This window comes from Chionomys nivalis, chromosome 10 (assembly GCF_950005125.1).
Source record: "Chionomys nivalis chromosome 10, mChiNiv1.1, whole genome shotgun sequence".
Lineage (NCBI taxonomy): Eukaryota > Metazoa > Chordata > Mammalia > Rodentia > Cricetidae > Chionomys > Chionomys nivalis.
In genome coordinates, this window is record NC_080095.1 from 7,263,244 (window position 1) to 7,286,778 (window position 23,535).

At 37.0% G+C, this 23,535-nt stretch overlaps 2 gene segments (V, D, J or C); both read left to right on the forward strand.

Moving 5' to 3' along the window:
- Positions 1–240: 240 nt before the first annotated feature.
- On the forward strand, positions 241–843 carry LOC130882717 (Ig heavy chain V region 108A-like). The segment is given in 2 exon segments: positions 241–286; positions 371–843. Coding segments are annotated over 2 exon segments (519 nt in total).
- A 17,146-nt stretch (positions 844–17,989) lies between these two features.
- Positions 17,990–23,306, forward strand: LOC130882718 (Ig heavy chain V region 102-like). The segment is given in 3 exon segments: positions 17,990–18,060; positions 18,146–18,454; positions 23,125–23,306. Coding segments are annotated over 3 exon segments (537 nt in total).
- Positions 23,307–23,535: the final 229 nt, after the last annotated feature.

A 23,535-nucleotide genomic window follows, 5' to 3' on the forward strand; every position in this document is an offset into this window, starting at 1 on the left:
ATTTTATACATTTCTTCAGACAGGATTAGGATTTGGCCTTCAACATTCTTTTGCCTTTCACAGGTCTCCTCTAAGTCCTTCTCCTCCTCCTGGACTGGGCTCTTATCTAACAATTTCCCTGCTCATGAATATGCAAATAACCTGTGTCTATTATGGTAAATACAGGGATGTTCATACTCCAGAACAACATATGACCGACCAGTGACCTCTTATCAGTCACTGAGCACACAGGACTTCAATATGGGATGGACCTGGACCATTCTCTTCCTTGTGTCTGTAACTACAGGTAAAGGAGCTTTCCAGTTCCAGTCCTGAAGAAGGAACAGAGACTGAGGTGACAGTGATATACACTATGCCTTTTTCTTCACAGGTGTCCACTCTCAGGTACAACTGAAGCAGTCTGGTCCTGAGCTTAGAAAACCTGGGTCCTCAGTGAAGCTATCCTACAAGGCTTCTGGCTACACCTTCCCTGATTACAGTATTGACTGGATGAAGCAGAAGCCAGGAGAGAGCCTGGAGTGGATTGGAGTTATTTATCCTAGAAATGGTAATACTGAATACAATCAGAAGTTTCAGGGCAAGGCCAAACTGACTGCAGACACATCCTCCAGCACAGCCTACATGGAGCTCAGCAGCCTGACATCTGAGGGCTCTGCAGTCTATTACTGTGCAAGCACAGTGTTGAAACCACATCCTGAGTGTGTCAGAAACCCTGGAGGAGCAGGAAGCTGCCCTGAGACTGAGATTGCATACAAGATTGTTCTGGAGCCTTGTTCCAGAGTATGCTATACCTTGACCTGCTGTTTACCTGTGACCACCTCCATTGACATGAATAATTTTTAATAAACTAAAGTAGGACAATATGATTATGGCAATACATTGTGATATAAATGTCTCTTAAATCTAAGGGAATGAAAGTGTTGCTGAAATGACTGGGAATAAGCTATGATATGAATTAGGCCAGTAAAAACAAAACAACAAAATGTGCACTAACAAAGCCACTTTCATAGTCTAATTTGGCTTCCATAAAACAAGAACAGATGGGTTTTGGATGTTTTCAACTCTTCGATGAAATGTAATTTTACATCTTTAGGCATTTATACATATGATCATTAATTGCTTTTCAGAGTAGTAATTAAACTTCTTACTGTCTTATCATTAGGGATGGAGCTGAGTGTCATGTTATGAATTCCATAGGGTGTGGGATCTGCTCCTTTGGCAACATGCTGGGCTGCACAGATAGCCAGGGGGAAGAGTAGTAGGATACAAGCTGGGAATTTTAGAAGCCTGATCCTGTCATAAGTAGCCCTGGTTGCTCATTCCCCCTCTTTCCTGAAATTTGCATTTTCAGTTTTTTTTTCCAATTTGCATCCTCTTGATCTCCTTTTGTTGTCTTATTGCTCTAATTAGAACTTTACGAACTAAGTTGAACAGAGATGATTTGTTCCAGTCTTGATCCTGGTTTTTGTGGAATTAATTTGAGTTTCTCTTCATTTAATTTGATGTTGACTGTTGGCTCACAGCATATTGTTTTTATTGTGTTTAGATATGTTCCTTGTAGCATCTCTGATATTGCCAAGACCATTATCATAAAGGGGCGTTGAATTTTTGTCAAATGCTTTTTCTTCACCTATTTTTTCAGCTTATTTATATAGCAGATTACATTGAAAGATTTTTATATGTTAAACCATCCCTGCATCTCTGGAATGAAGGTAATTTGATCATGGTGAATGATTTTTTGATGTGGATCCGATTTTCCAGTACAATTTTGTGTATTTTTACATTAATGTTCATGAGGGAGATTGGTCTGTAATTCTATTTCTTGGTTGAGTCTTTGTGTCACTTTGGTATCCATGTAACTGTACCTTCATAGAAAGAGTTTGGCAATGTCAGTGTAGAAGAATGAAAATAGATCCATACCTATTCCTATGCACAAACTCAAGTCCAAATGGATGAAAGACCACAACAAAAATCCATCCACATTGAACCTGATCAGAGAGAAAGTGGGAAGTATCCTTCATTGCTTGGATACAGGAGACCACTTCTTAAATATAACACCAGTAGCGCGGTCACTTAGAGCAACAATAAATAAATGGAACTTCCTGAGGCTGAGAAATGCTGTTTGCGGTCCTTTTTAGAGGTCCTGCCACAAAACACTTAAATGGTGTTGATGAAAAATCTGACTGTATGCTTTTTGGTTTTCAGCCATAGCAGGAAAATTTCTGCACCATTTTAAAATGCCAGCTTTCTGGGCTGTCCTGTCAGCACAAACTTTGACTCTTTCAGGCAGGAGATTCAGGTACAGAGCATTTGAGTGTGGTTTGTGAGCAGACTGTTGTAGCTTTCTTTCTGGCAGGGACCTGGAAATACTGTAGAGTTGTGGCAATAAACATTACTCTGGCCGGTACCTCTGCCATGAGCCTAGAATCTCAGAAAACTAAGGAATGGCCTGGATCTAACTATCAAAGCCATGGCTTTAATCCTCTCCATATTTATTAGCAAATTAAAGACTCACATAGTCAGAAAAAAAGAGAGAGATACAGTAAAAGTAGATTCAAAGATGAAAAAAAAACTCTAAATTTTTGCAGTACTTTAAAAATATACTCTGCTTGTGAGAGAAAGGAAAAAGGTTAAAGTCCTTAAGAGAAAAAAAAGAGTGTAGTTGGGTATGGTGGTACACACTGTTATTCCCAACACTTGGGAGATAGAGACAGGCAGACCTCTGCAAGTTCTGGATGTGGTGGCAAACACTTTTAATCCCAGAACTTGGGAGGCAAAGACAGGCAGATCTCTGTGTGTTCAAGGATAGCCTGGTCTACAGAGTGAATTCCAGGTCAAAGATACACAGAGAAATCCTTTCTCAAAAAGACAAAAATTGAAAATTAAAAAAAAAAGAAATAGAGGCTAAAATAAAATCATGTAAAGATGAAAAATACACATAGAGTCTGGATACTTTATGTTATTATGCTCTCTTTGAATTCTTTGAATGCTGAGGAAGGAACACCAGCTTCTAAAAGATATTTGCTTATAAATACTGCTGAATTAATCCAAGATAGGTATTTTGAAAATACCTTGACTTCAAAATTGAAGTCAGAAGGTATGTTAATTTGTAGAAGATGATTTGCTTTTCTTTCCACAGGAAACGAGAGGCTGTGGATTCATTCTAAGTAAAGAAAAATTAGGTTTGATCAAGGGTGACCCCCTGAGAAATCTCTGGTAGGAACAGATGGCCCAGATGTCTCAGTTCTACATCCAGAACAGATTCAAGACTGTTGCCTGAGATTATCAAGCCTCATAGGATACTCCAGTCGGAACTTGATCATACTTCTAATTTTTTCGGTCCCTATAAGTTTATCAGTGCCTCCAACCAGCAGGAAATAACCTGGTAAACTAAGCCCACATTTCCCAAAATTGGACTATGGATATTTTCCCTTGTTTAAAAAACAGAGGGGGAAGTGGTGTGGGAAAATGATCTGTATTCTGTCAATTATATTTTAAATAAATGCTGATTGGCCAGTAATCAGAAAGGAAATATAGGCAGGACAACACAGACAGGAACTAGTGGTGGGTCAGTGAGAACAGGAGAATTCTGGGAAGGAGGAAGCCCATTTCTATGCAGTCCTGACCTTATCTCAGAAGAGGCAAGATGTGACTGCCCCACTGAAAAAGTGACTGAGCCACATGGCTAACACAGGTAAGAATAATGACTAGTAATGGGTTAATATAAGTTATAAGAGTTAATAAGAAGCCTGAGATAATAAGCCAATAAGTTTACAACTCATGTAGACCTCTGTGTGATTTCTTTTGGACTTAATTATTGTGGAACTGGGCTGGGGGACTGGGCAGGAAAGAAACCTCAACAACAGAGAAGCTTCTATAAAACAAAGATGCATTCAATAAAACAAAAATGCAGTCTATTGAATGGGAAATCATCTTCACCAGTCCTATATCATCCAGGAGACTGATCTCCAAAATATATAAAGAAGTAAAGAAATTAGACACCAAAATTCCAAATACTTCATTTAAAAATTGGGGTACAGATCTAAACAGAATTCTCAACAGAAGAATTTCAAGCGCTGGATTTTGTCAAATGCATTTCAGCATGTAATTAAGAGATCATATGTTTTTTCTTTCAGTTAATTTTTATAATGGATTACATTGATAGATTTTCATATGTTGAACCAGCCCTGCATCGCTGGGATGAAGCCTAATTAATTATGGTGGATGACTTTTTGATGTGTTATTGGATTCGGTTTGCCAGTATTTTATTGAGAATTTTTGCATGGATGTTCATGAGTGAGATTGCTCTGTAATTCTCTTTCATGGTTGAGCCTTTGTGTGGGTTTGTTATTAGGGCAACTGTAGCCTCATAAAAACCAGCCCACAAATTACAATCCCAGAGTACTTATACAACAATGAGAACACTAAAAGAGACATACATAGATCTAATCTTCATGGTAAGTAGAAAAAGACAAATATTCTGAGTAAATTTGGAGCATGAGAAGGTTGGGGGAGGGTTGAAGAAGAGAGGAGAGGCAGGGGGAGATCAGAGAAAAATGTAGAGCTCAATGAAAATCAAAAAATTAAAATAAATAAAAGTTTGGCAATGTTCCTTCTGTTTCTATCATGTAGAACACTTTGAAGAGTATAGGAATTAGCTCTTCTTGAAAGTTCTGGTAGAATTCTGCACTAAAGTCCTGGGCTTTTTGTTGAAAGGTTTTTGATGACAGCTTCTATTTCTTAGTAATTTATAGGTCTATTTAAATTGCTCACCTGATCTTGATTTAATTATGGCATATGTTATAAAATCTAAAAAATTGTCCATTTTTTTACATTTTCCAATTTTGTGGAAACATTAATTCCAGAAAACCCACAAACTCCTGAAAATTAAACCTGCTTTCCTGAATCATTAGTGGGTCAAGGAAGAAATTAAAGGCTTTCTAAAATTCAATAAAAATGATCACACAATATACCTAAATTGATGGGACACAGTGAAAGCAGTGTTAAGAGAAAAGTTCATAGCACTAAATGCCTGCATAGAGAAGCTGAAAAAATACCACACTAGTCAGTTAATGTAACATTTGAAAACCCTAGAACATAAAAAAGCAAACTTGCTTAGGAGGAATAGATGGCAGGAAATAATCAAACTGAGAGCTGAAATCAACAAAATAGAAACAAAGAAAACAATACAAACAATCAATGAGACTAATCGTTCATTCTTCAGAAAAATCAACACAAAAGACAAATCATTATCCAAACTAAGCAAAAAACAGAGAGATAATATCTCAACTAAAAAATCAGATAAGAAAATGGGGACATAATAACAGACTTAGAGGAAATCTAGAGAAACATTAGGTTATATTTCGAAAAACTGTAGTCCACAAAATTGAAAAAGCTTAAAGAAAGTGCACAAAATTCTGGGTAAATATAACTTACCAAAATTTTGCTAAAAGGCTATATCATCTTTTTTTAATTTTATTTTATTCTTTTATAATTAAAATTTCCGCTACCTCCCCATTTCCCATTTCCCTCCCCCTCCTCCCACACATTGCCCCCTCCCCCCACTCCCCTTCCCCTATCCCCACTCTTCTCCCTTTCCCCCCACTCCATTCCTCCTCCCTCTCAATACTGAAGAGCAGTCCAAATTCCCTGCTCTGCAGGAAGACCAAGGTCCTCTCACTACTATCTAGGTCCAGGAAGGTGAGCTTTCAAACAGGCTAAGCTACCACAAAGCCAGTTTATGTATTAGGATCGAAACCTAGTGCCATTGTCCTTGGCTTCTCATCAGCCTTCATTGTCCGCCATGTTCAGAGAGTCCAGTTTCAACCCATGCTTATTCAGGCCCAGTCCAGCTGGCCTTGGTGGGATCCCAATAGATCAGTTCCAATGTCAGAGTGGGTGGGTGCACCCCTCGTGGTCCTGACGTCCTTGCTCATGTTCTGCCTCCTTCTGCTCCTCATTTGGACCTTAAGAACTCAGTCCATTGCTCCAAATTGGGTCTCTGTCTCTATCTCGATCCATCACCAGATGAAGGTTCTAAGGTGATATGCAAGATATTCATCAGTATAGGATAGGGTCATTTCAGGTTCCCTCTCCTCAGCTGCTCAAGGTACCAGCTGGGGACATCTCCCTGGACACCTGGAGCCCCTCTAGAGTCAAGTCTCTTGCCAACCCTAAAATGGCTCCCTTAATTAGGATATATATTTCTCTGCTCCCGTATCCACCCTTCTTATACCCTAACCATCCCATTACCCCAAGCTCTCCCAATCGTCCCCTTCTCACCTTTCTCACCCCATTTCCCCTTAGCCCCATGCCACCTCACCTGCAAGTTCCCAGTTTTTTCCCGGAAATCTTGTCTACTTCCCCTTTCCAGGCAGATGACTATACGTTTTTCTTTGGGTTCACTTTCTTATTTAGCTTCTCTAGGATCACAAATTATATGCTCAATGTCCTTTATTTATGGCTAGAAACCAATTATGAGTGAGTACATCCCATGTTCCTCTTTTTGGGTCTGGGATACCTCACTCAGGATAGTGTTTTTTTATTTCCATCCATTTGCATGCAAAATTCATGATGTCATTGTTTTTTACTGCTGAGTAGTACTCTAATATGTATATATTTCACACTTTCTTCATCCATTCTTCCATTGAAGGGCATCTAGGTTGTTTCCAGGTTCTGGCTATTACAAACAATGCTGTTATGAACATAGTTGAACAAATACTTTTGTCATATGATAGGGCATCTCTTGGGTATATTTCCAAGAGTGGTATTAGTGGATCTTGGTGTAGGTTGATCCCAAATTTCCTGAGAAACCGCCACACTGATTTCCAAAGTGGTTGCACAAGTTTGCATTCCCACCAGCAATGGATGAGTGTGCCCCTTACTCCACAACCTCTCCAACAAAGGCTATCATTGGTGTTTTTGATTTTAGCCATTCTGACAGGTGTAAGATGGTATCTCAAACTTGTTTTAATTTGCATTTCCCTTATTGCTAAGGAGGTTGAGCTTGACCTTAAGTGTCTTTTGGCCATTTGAATTTCTTCTGTTGAGAATTCTCTGTTCAGTTCAGTGTCCCATTTTTTAATTGGGTTAATTAGCATTTTAAAGTCTAGTTTCTTGAGTTCTTTATTTATTTTTGAGATCAAACCTTTGTCTGTTGCAGGGTTGGTGAAGATCTTCTCCCAGTCATTGGGTTACCTTTTTGTCTTTGTGACAGTGTCCTTTGCTTTACAGAAGCTTCGCAGTTTCAGGAGGTCCCATTTATTCAATGTTTTCCTTAATGTCTGTGCTGCTGGGGATATACGTAGGAAGTGATCTCCTGTACCCATATGCTGTAGAGTACTTTCCACTTTTTCTTCTGTCAGGTTCAGTGTGTTCAGACTGATATTGAGCTCTTTAATCCATTTGGACTTGAGTTTTGTGCATGACGATTGATATTGATCTATTTTCATTCTTCTACAGGTTGACAACCAGTTCTACCAGCACCATTTGTTGAAGATGCTTTCTTTCTTCCATTGAATACTTTTAGCTCCTTTATCAAAAATCAGGTGTTCATAGGTTTGTGGGTTAAAATCAGGGTCTTCTACTCTATTCCATTGATCGACTTCTCTGTTTTTATGCCAATACCAAACTGTTTTCTATACTGAAGCTCTGTAATAGAGTTTGAAGTCAGGGATGGTAATGCCTCCAGAAGTTCCTTTATTGTATAAGATTGTTTTGGCTATCCTGGGTTTTTTGTTTTTCCATATAAAGTTGATTAATATCCTCTCAAGATCTGTGAAGAATTTCAATGGGAATTTAATGGTGATTGTATTGAATCTATAAATTGCCCTTGGTAGAATTGCCATTTTTACTATGTTGATCCTCCCAGTCCAAGAGGCAAAGGAGATTCTTTCATTTTCTGGTATCCTCCTCAATTTCTTTCTTCAGAGACTTAAAGTTCTTGTCAATAGATCCTTCACTTCCTTGGTTAGAGTTACCCCTAGATATTTTATGCTGTTTGTGACTGTCGTGAAAGGTGATGTTTTTCTGATAACATGTTGTCTGAATTCAGTCTCTTGTCAATAGATAGGAAATATCCATATCCTATAATTGTCTCTATGTATCCTAAGAACCAAAACATTCATATGCATTTCTTTAATTTTATCCAGATGCCAATCAGTGTGTCAAGTCTTTCTCATGAGTATTTTCATATGAGTGTACATTGTTGGCCTGTAATTGTTTTATATGCTTTTCAGTGATCTAATCATGCTATCAGTTGTCTCATCCATAATAAGCATTGGGTCCACATTTAGTAAACCTTCATAGACATTCTCCTTTATTTGTACAGTCTAGGTGTTCTATCAATAGCAATTCCAGATACTGATTCATGATGTTTCAGAGCAGTGGACTATAGAAGTTATCACTAACCTCCTCCATAGGTAAATTACCTAGCAGACACTCCACACAGCTGCAGAAACACATCAAAATTGGTTCTTGTTTCAGCTGAGATATCTGACCACTGAAGAAACCATGGTGTTTCCATCTGTGAGTAAAACAGTGAGAAGGTATGATCCAGGTTTCAGATTCAAAACTATCTACAAAGAGAGTCAGGAATAATGCAAGTCATTCTCAGGCCCTTCAGTGATGAAGATGCATCAAACATAGAAACAATAACACGAGGAACTACTGTGCATTTATGGTTAATAAAACCAGGTCCGGACAGATGTGAATGGGAAATAACCCACAAGTAAAAGGTGTATGAGAATGCTAGAAATCTATGTGTTCATTTATTTTGAAAAAGTCTCACATAGTTCCACAGACATTGCAACAGATCAGCACATGCTGCAATACTCACATTGGTTTACTTTAGGAGTAGACTGTCATGCCATCTCTCAACAATTTCAGGGCCCATAATTTTGTGAATATATTTAATTCTATGAGGAGGATGTCTCTGTGAAGTCATATGGATTAAGCAGGCAAAGACTCCTGTACATTGTCACACATGATAGCCATCAGCATCCCACCAAACTAGACTATGAGGTGAAGACTTATGGACACCACTCTAACCAGAACACAAGAAGAAATGCCAAGCTAGGTCCATTCAGCATCCTGAGTCGTGCAGAGAACTGTTCCTTTATAATGAGATGTTGCCCTGAGGGTGTTGCCCTCTGAACTGAAAGATCCAATGACATCATACCAATTTTGGTTAGTGATAGAAGAGAAGCCATGCAACTGACTGGCTCAAGCTGCTTTACTCCTGGAATATTAGGCACAAATGATTCATGGTCCTGAACTTAGAGCAAAACATACATGAGTAGATTGGCTTTCTGTAGCATGAATTTTTGTGTTAATATTTATAGTTACTCTTTAGAAATTTAAACAGGCTATTGACAAAATACTGTGTAGTGTTCTTGGATTTTCTCATTTCTGGAAGCACCTTCCAAATTCATTCTTCCTTGTGAAAACATTCAACTTCTGTAATGTTTTACTAACACATTCTCTGTCCAAAGATAAGAAGATCCTGAATTCATTGAGGCAGAGGGGATAAAACTTTCTAAAGAGATATACCCACTACCCATGAGAATCCTTGTCAAAGGATCATCTCTTTTCTTTCATTCCCTTTAATACATATGGTAAACATATTGAGTTACATGTCAAGCGGTGTGATTTTTATTTTCTTAATGTGAAACTATTTTTCTTGAGTTGTTACCTGGTCTGTGAGCAACACAGTTGTTCCTCCTCTTTCTTTGGACTCCTGTTCTGAGTCTCTGGAATTCATACATGAACACATAGGGGGAATATAGCTGAACTCAAAATCCACTGAGCTTCTCTGAGTTCAGGTGCTCTCCCCCAGTTGTAACAAGGTGAAAGCAGCAAAGACCCAGGTCTGTCCTTATCTTATGTATCACAAGCAGGAATAGCTAGAACTGGATCCATCCAGAAGGAGCCTGGCATTGAGAGAGACATTGACGATCATATAGGTATAATTTAAAATCAATCTCTCAAATATCCAGTCAGCATCACCTAAGAACCAGAGCCATTTCTCCCTGCAGCTGAGATCTGTGAGCACTGAAGTTGCAGGGATACTGGTGCTCATTGCAGACAATGCCACTTCTGTGTAAGCCTTGACAAACCAACCTGCAAGCAATCTCAGAACCAGAAGGGGGCACAATGGTACCAAGAATCCAAGATGAGGTTTGAGTGGGAGTTACTCTGTATTCTCTGTGGTGTCCATCCTTAAAATCGACTAGCTGATCTGCACCTGCTGTGATTGACATGTGATGTTTCCATGCTCAAGAACAGTAAAAATTATGTATTAAAATTTTCAGATGTTTAAATATTATTGCATGTTTTATTCAGTTTTAATTTACTGCATATATATTTTTTAAAATAATTTTTAATACAATATATAATAATTAATGATTTTCATCTTCTAACTTTTTCTAGATCCTTCCTTATTCCCTATCATCCAGCTCTTTCTCTCTGTACAAAGCAAACCCATAAACAAAACAAGTTTAAAAATAGGATTGTAATAAGAAAATAATACATAGATCACAGAAGCACACACAGAGAAAGAGTGAAAGATAGACAGATGGTAGATAGATAGATAGATAGATAGATACATAGATAGATAGATACATAGATACAGAGAGAGAGAGAGAGACAGAGAGAGAGAGAGACAGAGAGACAGAGAGACAGAGAGACAGAGAAACTAAAGTACATCAAACCAAACCAAAAAATTTTAAACAATTCAATTCTTGAACCATAGTACTAAGAAAAATCATATTGGATGAAAAGAAATGCAGTATAAACTGATATGACAGGAAATATCTACAAACATAAAATTTAGGTCATTTTGTGTTGGCCATCTACTCCTGGGCATGGAGCCACCCTTAAGTGAGGTTAATATAGCCAGTGAGACTCAATTACAGAAAACCTCCTGGAACTTCTTGCTTTGGGTTGAGAGCTTGTGTCTGTCTGTCTGTCTGTCTGTCTCTCTCTGTGTCTATCTATTTCTCATTACTGGAAACCAATTTGTATAGAATCTTTGCAGGCATTGTGTATGCTTTCATAATCTTTGTAGGTTCACATATGCTTCAGTCCTGTTATGTCTCTAAGATATTTTTCTTAGGACACACAATCTGTTCTGGCTCCTACAATCTATTGAGTTTTTGTTTCCAGAAATAAAGTTTAGCTATTGAGTTATTGGGGTCAACTAAGGACAATTTTAATAACTCATACTGATTTTATACCTGTTGTGCCTCTCTGACCATTAACTTATAGAGAGTTATTCTAATTTGTCATTGAGATGATAAATTAATAATTCATGTATTTGGAAAGCAGCACTGTTCACCCAGGCAGGTACCTCTGTTGAAAGGCTCACAGGTTAAAATATAATTCAAAGTTCATCCTTGTACTTTCTACTCGGGTTTCTGCAATAACCCAGATAACAATAGATCAAGACGAGAACAGACCACTGAAATGACTCCAAAAGTTAAACTACAAGTCTTATCTAGATAAAACAAGGTTTGTCTACAGTTTTTTTTAATTCATTAGTTTTATGTAAATGCTCTCTCATCACGTTATTATCTTAAAACAAAAAATATTGTCAACCAAAGAATACTGTAAATTTAGAACAAGGCAATTATTTACTGTTTATTATTTCACTGTGTTCTGTTATAGAAACAACAAAGGTAATGTATGTTTCTCTTTATTCCATAGTACACTTTAACTGTAAGCAATCTAACTTCATTTTGTCATGCAAACACACTCCATGCTGTCTACATCTTTATTTTTTACTTCTGCTGCAGGATCCTATATTTACACATAGTTTTCTTATCACCCCTAATTTGGGTTTGTCTTACACCAATTCCTGATTTCTCAATTCCCAAGTGCTACTTAATGCTTGAGACTTTCTTTCTCCAGCGTTCCATAGCGGTTTTCTTTTGTCCCTGATTTATTATAATTCTTCATTAATACCTCAGGCATTAATGATGCATTTCTAGTCATTTGGCTTCTACAAATGAAACCCACAAAGCAAGTATTCAAATAGTGGAATCACATAGATGAGAGAACATGAAGCATTTGTCTTCATGGACATGGGTGACCTCATTCAGCATATTCATCCCAGTTTCAACCACTTATTTATATAGTTCATGATTCTTGTTGTACTACTGAGTAATATCCCATTGTTTATGTGCCCCAGCATTCATTATCTCTTTGTCCTTTGTTGGAAATCTAGGTTGATTCAATTTCCCATCTGTTGTGAATAGAATAGCAATAAATATTGATGTGCTAGTGTCTTTATACTAAGATCTAGACTCTCTTGGGTATATACTTGGAGGAATAAAGTTAGAGCACAGAATAGATTTTTGTGAAATTTTTTGATGAAATTTCCAAAGTCAGGACACTAGTGTACACTGTCATCAACAGTGAAGGAGGATGACCTTTCTCCACAACCAAGTATGCATTTGTTATCATTTATTTTCTTGTTCATTGTAATTCTAACTGAGGTAAAAAATAGAATGTTAAAGTTGTTAAGAATTGCATTTCACTGTGAAATAATGACTATTACTGTATGCCATAGAGAAATCAACAAGAAATTATATGGGAAATTCTGCCTTCAGGTACCTTCCCTAATGTGGGAATGCATTATTCAGTCTGCATTGAGAGAAAGGACATCAATGATCATATAAAGTACCAGATCTTGTAGTCTTCAATAACAGCCTTCTAGTAAGATATACCCATTAGTGCCTGAGAGTTATGTGATGATCAACTTTAATCTAATTATATTCTTTGAGTAAATCATTGTACATATTAATCCCAGGTAAACATGTTCAAAAGACCATGGCTTGGGGTAACATAACCCTAGTAGACCCTACCCAAGTTTCATTGCTAACAGTCATGTTGTCAAATTGCAACATAAATATTTATTTTTATAACCAATAGAATATTCGTGCTCTCAGCCATAATCACAAGAACTTCTGTGTGCAGTGGGTAATAATTGATGTAAACATTCGTACCTGGTCAAAGTGCTAAGAATGGAAGACTGAGTACTCATCCATAGATGACCATCTGTATCAACTTTGCACCAAAAACTCAGAGACCTTCACAAAAAAATGTGATCAAATTTAAAAACCAAAATATATGGTGGGTAGCCATGAAATACTGTCTTCAGGACCTGGCATAGCTACTATACATATGAACTCTCAGCATCTACAGTTACCAGCACATGATCTCAACAAATCAAACAAGTCAAAATTACAGTATGAGAGTCTGTGAAGTAACTGAGTAAGTAAAGATGTCTACTAGTAAGCTTGGCAATATTGTTTGAATTGCTTTGTATCTACTTGGTAGAAATGAGAATTGAATTTCATAAACTTTATTCCAAAGTTCTTATACGTATCTTGATTTATTTGTGCCTTGCTTTCGACATTGAACATAATGTAACAATTTAAAAAAATAATAAATGGCTCTATGTCCACTATTTCTAGAAATAATTGATATGATAAGCTTCATAGATTGCATAGATTTTCCATTGTACCAGTTTTCGTGAATAGAATACCTTCTATAACCATGCAAGGTCTAAAGTGGAGGTGTTAAGACACCAAAGCAGCCACAAAACCATTGGCCTAGAGTTAACTAGTCTTTCCTGGAGAGTGTTCTTTGGAATCTAGCAGAATCTTCATCATTGAGACCAAGGAGACCACATCCAGTAACTGATGGGAGCAGATTCACAGTCCTATTAGGTGGAATTCATGGAGTCCAACTAAAGAGTGGACGAAAGGACTGTAAAAACCAGAGACCCCACAGACATCCTGAGATCACGGTCCACTTAATCAACTAATGGGATTCTTGGGGATTCATGAAAATCAGGGATCTGGTAGGGCTGCCTTAGGTCCTCAGCATACCTGTTATGGCTGAATAGCTTGGCATGCTTTTGGGATTACTAATACTGGAAACAGGGTCTGTCTGATTCTTTGCCCTACTTGTTGGACACTTTTCTTTCTACTGGGTTGTTTTATCCAGGCTGATGATATGGTACTTGCCTGGTCTTATTGTAGCTTGTTATGCCATATTTTATGGATATTCCTGGAATGTCTGCAATATTCTGAGTGGAGACAGAACAGGATGCATCTGTGGGAGACAGAAGTATGGGTGAGAGAGAAGAGTAACAAGAAACTTTGATTGGGTTGTACTTTATGAGAAAACAACTAAAAATTTGAAGAAATGTTGCAACATGATAGGCAGGGTTACTTCATTGGCCAACTCCAAGCTTTGAGTCTATTGGTATTGGATGAGTGATGGAAAAGGTAGAATCACTTTTGGGAAGGTCATTAGAGGCTTCATACCTTCTTTATTATGGAATGACACACCTATTTTTATATAAATAGCAGATTTTTGACTTATTCTGCTATTATGAAACAAAACAAAACTTTTTGGAAGGTCCTAAAGAATTCAGATGAACATAGTTGGGGATAGACATGATCACAATATAATTTATACATGAAGGAAAATTTTATAGAATAAAAACAATTATTTTGTAAAATGAAAATAACAATTTTATATATGTTTAGAATTTTCGGAACTGTAAGTTTTACACTGTGCTTATTTCCCCCACAACTCCTACATTTTATTTTCTAGATATTCCTGATTTTGCTATATTCTGCTAGACAGTTTCATTTTTAAGTTGGTAGATATTTGCACAAATATTTCTGATTCTTATCCAATATATAATATTGAACATATTTTTTCTAGATATTCCTGCTTTTGCTATATTCTGCTAGACATTTTCATTTTTAGGTTGTTAGATATTTGTACAAATAGTTCTGTGTACTTATTCAATATTTAAAAACTAATTAGAGTACTTCCCACTTCTATCAGGTTCAGTGTGTTCAGACTGATATTGAAGTCTTTAAATCAAAAACACCAATGATAGCCTTTGCTGGAGAGCTTGCGGAGGAAGGGGCACACTCATCCATTGCTGGTGGGAATGCAAACTTGTGCAACCACTTTGGAAATCAGTGTGGCGATTTCTCAGGAAATTTGGGATCAACCTATACCAAGATCCAGTAATACCACTCTTGGGAATATAACCAAGAGATGCCCTATCATATGACAAAAGTATCTTTTCAACTATGTTCATAGCAGCATTGTTTGTAATAGCCAGAACCTGGAAACAACCTAGATGCCCTTCAATGGAGGAATGGATGAAGAAAGTGTGGAATATATACATATTAGAGTACTACTCAGCGGTAAAAAACAATGACTTCTCGAATTTTGCATGCAAATGGATGGAAATAGAAAACACTATCCTGAGTGAGGTATCCCAGACCCAAAAAGAGGAACATGGGATGTACTCACTCATAATTGCTTTCCAGCCATAAATAAAGGACATTGAGCATATAATTTGTGATCCTAGAGAAGCTAAATAAGAAAGGGAACCCAAAGAAAAACGTATAGTCATCTGCCTGGAGAGGGGAAGTAGACAAGATTGCCGGGAAAAAACTGGGAACTTGCAGGTGAGGTGGCATGGGGCTAAGGGGAAATGGGGTGAGAAAGGTGAGAAGGGGAGGATTGGGGGAGCTTGGGGTAATGGGATGGTTGGGATATAGGAAGGGTGGATATGGGAGCAGAGAAATATATATCCTAATTAAGGGAGCCATTTTAGGGTTGGCAAGAGACTTGACTCTAGAGGGGCTCCAGGTGTCCAGGGAGAGGTCCCCAGCTGGTACCTTGAGCAGCTGAGGAGAGGGAACCTGAAATGACCCTATCCTATACTGATGAATATCTTGCATATCACCTTAGAACCTTCATCTGGTGATGGATCGAGACAGATACCCAATTTGGAGCAATGGTCTGAGCTCTTAAGGTCCAAATGAGGAGCAGAAGGAGGGAGAACATGAGCAAGGAAATCAGGACCATGAGGGTGCACCCACCCACTGAGACAGTGGAACTGATCTATTGGGAGCCCACCAAGGCCAGCTGGACTGGGCCTGAATAAGTATGGGTTGAAACTGGACTCTCTGAACATGGCGGACAATGAAGGCTGATGAGAAGCCAAGGACAATGGCACTAGCTTTCGATCCTAATACATGCAGTGGCTTTGTGGGAGCTTAGCCTGTTTGAATGCTCACCTTCCTGGACCTAGATAGAAGTGGGAGGACCTTGGTCTTCCCGCAGTGCAGGGAATTTGGACTGCTCTTCAGTATCGAGAGGGAGGGTGAATGGAGTGGGGGGAGGAGAAGAGGAGTGGGGATAGGGGGAGGGGAGAGGGGGAGGGGACAATATGTTGGAGGAGGGGGAGGGAAATGGGAAACGGGGAGCAGGTGGAAATTTTAATTAAAAAAGAATAAAAATAAATAAATAAAATTTCCTGAGATAGATATGAAAAAGCTAAGATGAAAATGCCAGATCTTATATTGGTATCTTAATGGTTACTAACATTCACCACAGAAATATCATTTAGAGAATTGAGATGATGAACTACAGGCTAATTATTTTAAACAGACTTTTTGTTTTCAATCATAGTTTGCAATTTATTGGCTTTTGATTTTCAATTAAAAACAGAATTCTTCTTATATTAAATGTAGTGCATGTTTATGATATAATAATATTGCTTTATTTTTGAAGTATTTCACTAACTTTTCACATTGAAATATCAATACCTGTTATTTTAAATATGTAAATTATGTCTTTTCCAAAAAAAAAAAAAATAGAAAAGCCGGCCTGTGATGAGATTCAAAACATAACACAGAGTGTGAATCAATCATCCAGAGACCACTGGAAATTGGCTGTGTCTTAGACGCTCTGTATTTCTTTATCTTCTATACTCTACTGCCCTTCTATACTCTTTTGCCATTTACAGTGAACCACAGGTGTTGTTGCTATACCATCACAAATCCCTTGAAAAGTCTAGATCTAGTTTTATCATACCTCTTTGGTAAGAAATAGATTGTTTACAACATCTGGGCCTTGTTCTTTAAAGATATGTCTGAAGTTAAAAGCCTTTTAAAATGCATTTTAAATGTTCTTTATAAATGAAATCGTATATTTACAAGTAATATCAAACAGATCAGGTTTCATTTATGTATTTTTGAATATATGCATATATATATAACAACAGTCAAAGAATTGTAGATCATGAATTTGAGAGAGAACAAGGAAGGGTGCATGGGTCGGTTAGAAGCAAGAAAGGTTAAGGAGGAAATGATGTAGGTATATTTTAATTTCAAAAAATATTTTATGAAAATAAATTTAAAAACAAAATAAAATGATTTATTTCCAAAAAAAGGTAATTAGAGTTTCATGTATTATCTGTTTTTCAGAGATTATTTTAATTAATGCAGTTATCTCCAGTTACATTGATTTCCTAAAGGTGATATAAGTTCCTTATTCTTCAGATGACCTAGTCCTGTTGTGTCACACATACAGACATGTCTTCTTGGTGCAATCTTCTGCTGACAGACATGAAGTTTATTTCCATAAGTTATGGTTGATAGTGCCACATTAAACATCAATGTGCAAATATTTCTGAGGTATGTTTTTTTTAGGTTATTTCAGTCAGTTTTTCTATGAAACTTATTATGGTAAATATTAATGATGTGAAATGAGTCTGTAATTTCTCAAAATTTAATAAGTTTTGAAATTTCCAGTCACCACCATTATCATCACAACCTCCTTCTGTAAATCAATCAGACAACCTTGTCACAAAGTAGAGGAACTGCCTCAGGCCAGAAATCTATTGAGAGCTTAGGACCTTATTGTTACACCCACAACATCTGCAGAGCTGAGGGAATATTATGAGATGCATTTCATCACACAGGATTAGGACTTGAATTTCATCATCCTCTTGCTTGACTCAAGTCTCCTCCACCACCTTCTAAAACTGAACTAGGTGCTTTTTTAAGAAGCCCCCTGTTCTTGAATATGCAAATTGCCTGAGTCTATTATGGTAAATACAGGAATGTCCACACCCAACAACATATGATCAGTGTCTTCTCCACAGTCACTGATCACACAAGGCCCACACCATGGGATGGAGCTGTATCATTCTCTTCCTTGTGTCAGTAACGACAGGTAAATGATTTCTAATTCCAAACCTGAGGAGAAGACAGGAACTGAGGTGACAGGGTCTCTAACAATTTACTCTATTTCTTCTCAGGTGTCTACTCCCAGGTACAGCTGCATCAGTCAGGGCCTGAACTGGGGAAACCTGGGACCTCAGTGAAATTGTCCTGCAAGGCTTCAGGCTATACTTTCACTAACAACTTTATGCACTGGGTGAAGCAGAGTCCTGGACAGGGCCTGGAGTGGATTGGATGGATTTATCCTGGAGATGGTGACACTAAATATAATCAGAAGTTTCAGGGCAAGGCCACACTGACTGCAGACAAATCCTCCAGCACAGCCTACATGGAGCTCAGCAGCCTGACATCTGAGGACTCTGCAGTCTATTACTGTGCAAGACACAGTGTTGCAACCACATCCTGAGTATGTCAGAAACCCTGGAGGAGCAGGAAGCTGCCCTGGGACTGACATGACAGAGAAGATAAGCCTTAAGACATTCACAGAAACAGACATTCTGAATGTTGCTTTGTCTCTCACTTTTTGTAACAACTTTTCAAAGTTACTTCTGTGAATAATGAATGGTATGCTGATTTAGGATGACTAGTGTTCACCATACCTTCACAATCTCTTCACCAACGGCCACATTTATTGAAATGTTTCTTCATTAATTAAACAATAAAAATGAGAGCTGTGAAGTAAGGTAAATAATATCCATCTCTGGATTATAAGAGAATGGGACATATTGGAGCTAGTTTTTAATAAACTATAATATGAATTTGAGCTGTAACGTCCAAATAATAATTGCTGGAGAAATAAAAGTCCTTCAAAGTCTCCAATGTTACATGACTTCAGGTTTAGAGTTAACTCTGATTGTGTGGTCCTGCAGAAGTTCTAGTTCCTTACAAAATTAGATATGTGTCAAAATGATCTGCATATGAATATACTTCCTGTAAGTTAGTAAAAAGTATGATTAAATTACTTTTCATAAATTCATTAATCAAACCAATATATGTGCAAGTTAATTGAGGCATGTTCTGAGAACATACATTATTCCCTAGTCCCATTTCACTTCTTTCTCAGTCTCAGTTACCTGCCCCAGAATCTCAAACCTTTATAGAATATATAATTATACTGATACGTCATTACCTCTCACAGGCCATTGGATATCAACCTGGTGTTCATTTTTGTTCTACCATGTGTTTCAGTTTTCAAATGGCTGAGTACTTGTGAAATCCATCAGTCAATTGTGCTATCTATCAACTCACTTCATCTTCAGCATTCATTGCTAGAGCTATATCCAAAAACACCAAAGAAAAGATTAGGTTTCATGGAGATCTGGAAATCAACTGAGGCACAGCTCACCATTCATTCTTGAAATATCTACTAAATATCACCTTAGACAATGAAGGAAGAAGAGAGAGCCCTATTTTGGCACATAGTGAGCCTGTCAGAGATTTTCTGGTGAAGGGAAAAACCAATGTCCATAGATAAAGCAGAATTATTTCAACAACCCTATAATGGGGCCTGAAATTGACCTTAATCATATTCTATGTCACTATATGGAAGAGCAGTCACACAAATCCATTTAAGGGTTGAATGACATTCAACATTAAGTCTAAGATTAATATTATGCAACTGATTTCCTGTATAAGAACATCTTCCTCCAAAGCATTTATATGATCCTGAAGGATCTTCGAGATTTACAGGAATTTTTGGATAACATATTTTGAGAGCTAATTAACATCCTCTATAGTATGAACCTGTTATACTAAGGCAGTTGTACATACAAAAGTTCTTATAGTAGTAATGAGTATAGTACTGCCTAAATAAAGCAGAATTAAGTCACTTAGCCCTACTAAGAACATTAGTAATTTCTTTTATAGCACATGTTAAATAAGTTCATCCATATGTGCTAGGTTAAAAAATTGATTCTGTAGATTTTTGTTGATAATAAATGAATGACAAGGTACAATTTATTATCTCTCTACTTCCTGCTGAAATTAGGGCATTGCAGTGGGGAACAAAAAAAAGGTGCAATATTGGCCAAGTCCAATAAGTGCAGGTTATTTCTCTCATTGTTCATGCTCTGTAGGACCACCTGAGACTAGGGATTTTTAGTCTGTAATGCTGGACCAGGATATAGACTCTGAGGAAACAGCTAGTGTTGATGTTGCATTTGATGGAGCTATATGTGGTTGATCTGAAACCTGTTGGAACAGATAGACTAGGGACAGAAGTACAGTTAAGTAGTTAAGAAAAAAATTATGGTGCACTAATAGTCTTGGTAGATGGGAAAGCAGATTTACAATATTCAGAGAGTTTTAAGCTTCGTAGTTCAGGACTCTGAGGCATGTCTGTCACTGCCCATAGAACAGATATTTGATGACACTCTTTTAAGATACTTTCTTGTTAAATTCTAAAAGGTGATTCTCCCACTCTTATCTTAATCCCAACACGTAGAATAATTCTACTTACTTATTTCTCTTTCATTTTCCTCTAGGGGAGGGAAATGGGAAACGGGGAGCAGGTGGAAATTTTAATTAAAAAAGAATAAAAATAAAATAAAAAATAAAAAAAGCTCATCTATCTATGCATTCTTTAAGGATTTTCTATGTGATATACAATAAATTATTCTTCTTAAAACAATTATTATTTGAAGAAAAAGTTATTATTGCAGAAAATAATGGAAGATTTTTATAACAGTCTTAAAATATTTTAAAAATTATAAAACTATCCACAAATTGTGAAGAGTTGATAAAGCTTTTAGATTGTGTAAGAATTGTAGCATCTAAATACTATTTAGGATATATTTCCACACTGATGGTTGATAGTAGCAATAGAATTTTGCTGACATTTGACAATTTTATGTTAACAAGGACACATAATGCTAATGCTAAGTATAAATCTCTTAGGTAGGTGAGAGTAAGAAAATCCTTTAATTATGATTTGAAGTTTTTAATTAATGTTTTTAAGATGTTGATTAGAAAAAAAAAGTGCTTGCCTGATACTCATTTCTTGATTATAGGAAGTAGTATGTATCTTTGAATTTTCTGAGGGAAAAACAAAACTGTGTTTTATATTTGAAATAAACCTGATAGCTTAAAAACCTTAACAAAAAAAAAACTCTCCCTTATTTTATAAGAGGAATAGATGATGTATTATAAAGTGGAGGCCAATCTTAATTATGACATTTTGCAGCTTTTTTTCTAAATCAGAGGCATCATGAGGATGTAAAAACTCTTTAGAAGTGTCATCAGTTGTTTCCAAATCATTATTTAACAGGACAAATAAATCTCCATGCTTTAGTGAAGGAGGTTTAGAAGGGGATTCTACAGAAACAGGTCTTAACACTTACATATCTCTTAAAAGGAGAAATTTCTTTAGAAACATTGTCAGGGAGATCTGTCTCTGCTTGTGTAGGCAGAGTTTGTTGAATAAATCCCCACAAAGAAATGACTTGAATAAATACATTTTTTAGGACCATGTTTAGTTTAGCAATAGTTTATATGTTTTTTACTGCTTTTCTTCCACTTGTAAGTCTTAATTTCCATGGTCTATAAACCAAGGACTGGTCTTTTTTACCAAAATTTGACAAAATTTGTTCTTGAACATTAATATTATTTTCTTACTTCATTTCTTCCTTCCTTCCCTTCTCTTTCTTTTTCACTTTCCGCCTTCCTTCCTTCCTTCCTTCCTTCCTTCCTTCCTTCCTTCCTTCCTTCCTTCCTTCCTTCCTTCCTTCCCATCCTTCCTCTGTTCCTTCCTTCCATTTCTTCCTTCATCCTTCTCTCTCTCTCTCTCTCTCTCTTTATAGGAACACTTTTAAGAATATCAATATATATTTGTCTCTCATAGGAGTTAGTCTGTCTGAGTTTTATACTTCTTACTTCTCACTCTTCTTACCCAGCCGTTTCTTATATCCAGGAGTCTGCAGCACTCTTAGTCCTCCTCTTTCATTTGACTCATGTATCTAAGTGTTTCAGGAATTCATACATGGACACATGGAGGGCTACATATGAGATCAAGATTAATTTAGCTTCTCTACCACAGTTGTAGCCAGATGAAAGCTGTAAAGACCCAGTTATGTCCTTTTGTTATGTATTACAAGCAGGAATTGCTAGTGCTTGATCCACACAAGAGAAGCCTGGCATTGAGAGGAACATTGACTATCATAGAGGCATAATTTAAAACCAGTCTCTCAATCAGCATCTCCTAAAAACCAGAGAGATTTCTCCCTGCAGCTGAGCTCTGTTAGCATGGAAGTTACAGGGATATGTTGTTGCCCAAGGGACACTGTACAATTACAGTGTAAACCATGACAAACCAACCTGCAGGGGATTTCAGAACCAGAAGGGGGCACTAAGGTGCCAAGAATCGCTAGTAAAAGCATGATGTTGATGTGGAGGCTGACTCTGTATCCTCTCTGATTTAATATTGACTTTTCTACTGACCTGCACCTGCTGTGTTTAAAATGTGATGTTTCCATGCTCACACACTTAAGAGTCTTTATTAATTTTTTTACATGTCTAAATTTTCTTATTTGTTTTATTCAGTTTTAATTGACTCTTTGTATATTTTAAAATAAATTTTCATACAATATATTCTAATTGCTGAGTCCCATCTTCCAACTTCTAACTTCTCCTAAATCCTTCCAACATCCCCACCATCCAGTTCTTTCTCTCTGTAGGAAGGAATCACATAAGCAAAACAAAACAAAACAAAGGAAAACAAGATAAGATTTAAAAAGTAGGATTAAAACAATATCAACATCACAGAAACATATACACACACACAGAGCGAGAGAGAGAGAGAGCGAGAGACAGAGAGAGAGAGCAAAACCAAACCAAACAAAATCAAAAATTCTTAAAAATTTCTACCCAGGAAGCATATTAAACAAAAACATAATAGCTGAAAAGAAACGCACCAAAAATTGATATGATAGAAAATATATACAAACATATCATTAAGGTAATTTTGTCTTGGCCATCTATTACTGAGCATGAATTGACACTTAAGTGTGGTTAATTTACCAATTGAGACTCAATTACAGAAAGCTAATTCTTCCCCTGCAAGCATCAGTTGTTGAAACTGTGTCTGTCATCACTGGAATACCATTTGGATGGAATCTTTGCAAGCATTTTGTGTGCTGCCACAATCTCTGTAGGTTCCTGGGTACATCAGTACTGTTATGTGTGGAAGATGCTTTCGTTAAGACATCCATCTGCTCTAACACCTATAAGCTATTGAGTTTTTAATTGTCCCTAGAAATAAAGTCTAACTATTGAGTTATTGTGGTCAGCTAAGGACAGTGATATTACCTCATACTGATTTTAGACCTGTCAGGCCTACCTGACCATTAACTCACAGAGAGTTATTCTAACTTGGCACTGAGATGTTCAATAGATAACTCATGTCTTTGGAAAGCAGCACTCTTCACCCAGGCAGATACCTCTGTTCTAAGGCTCACAGGTTAAAAAAAATTCA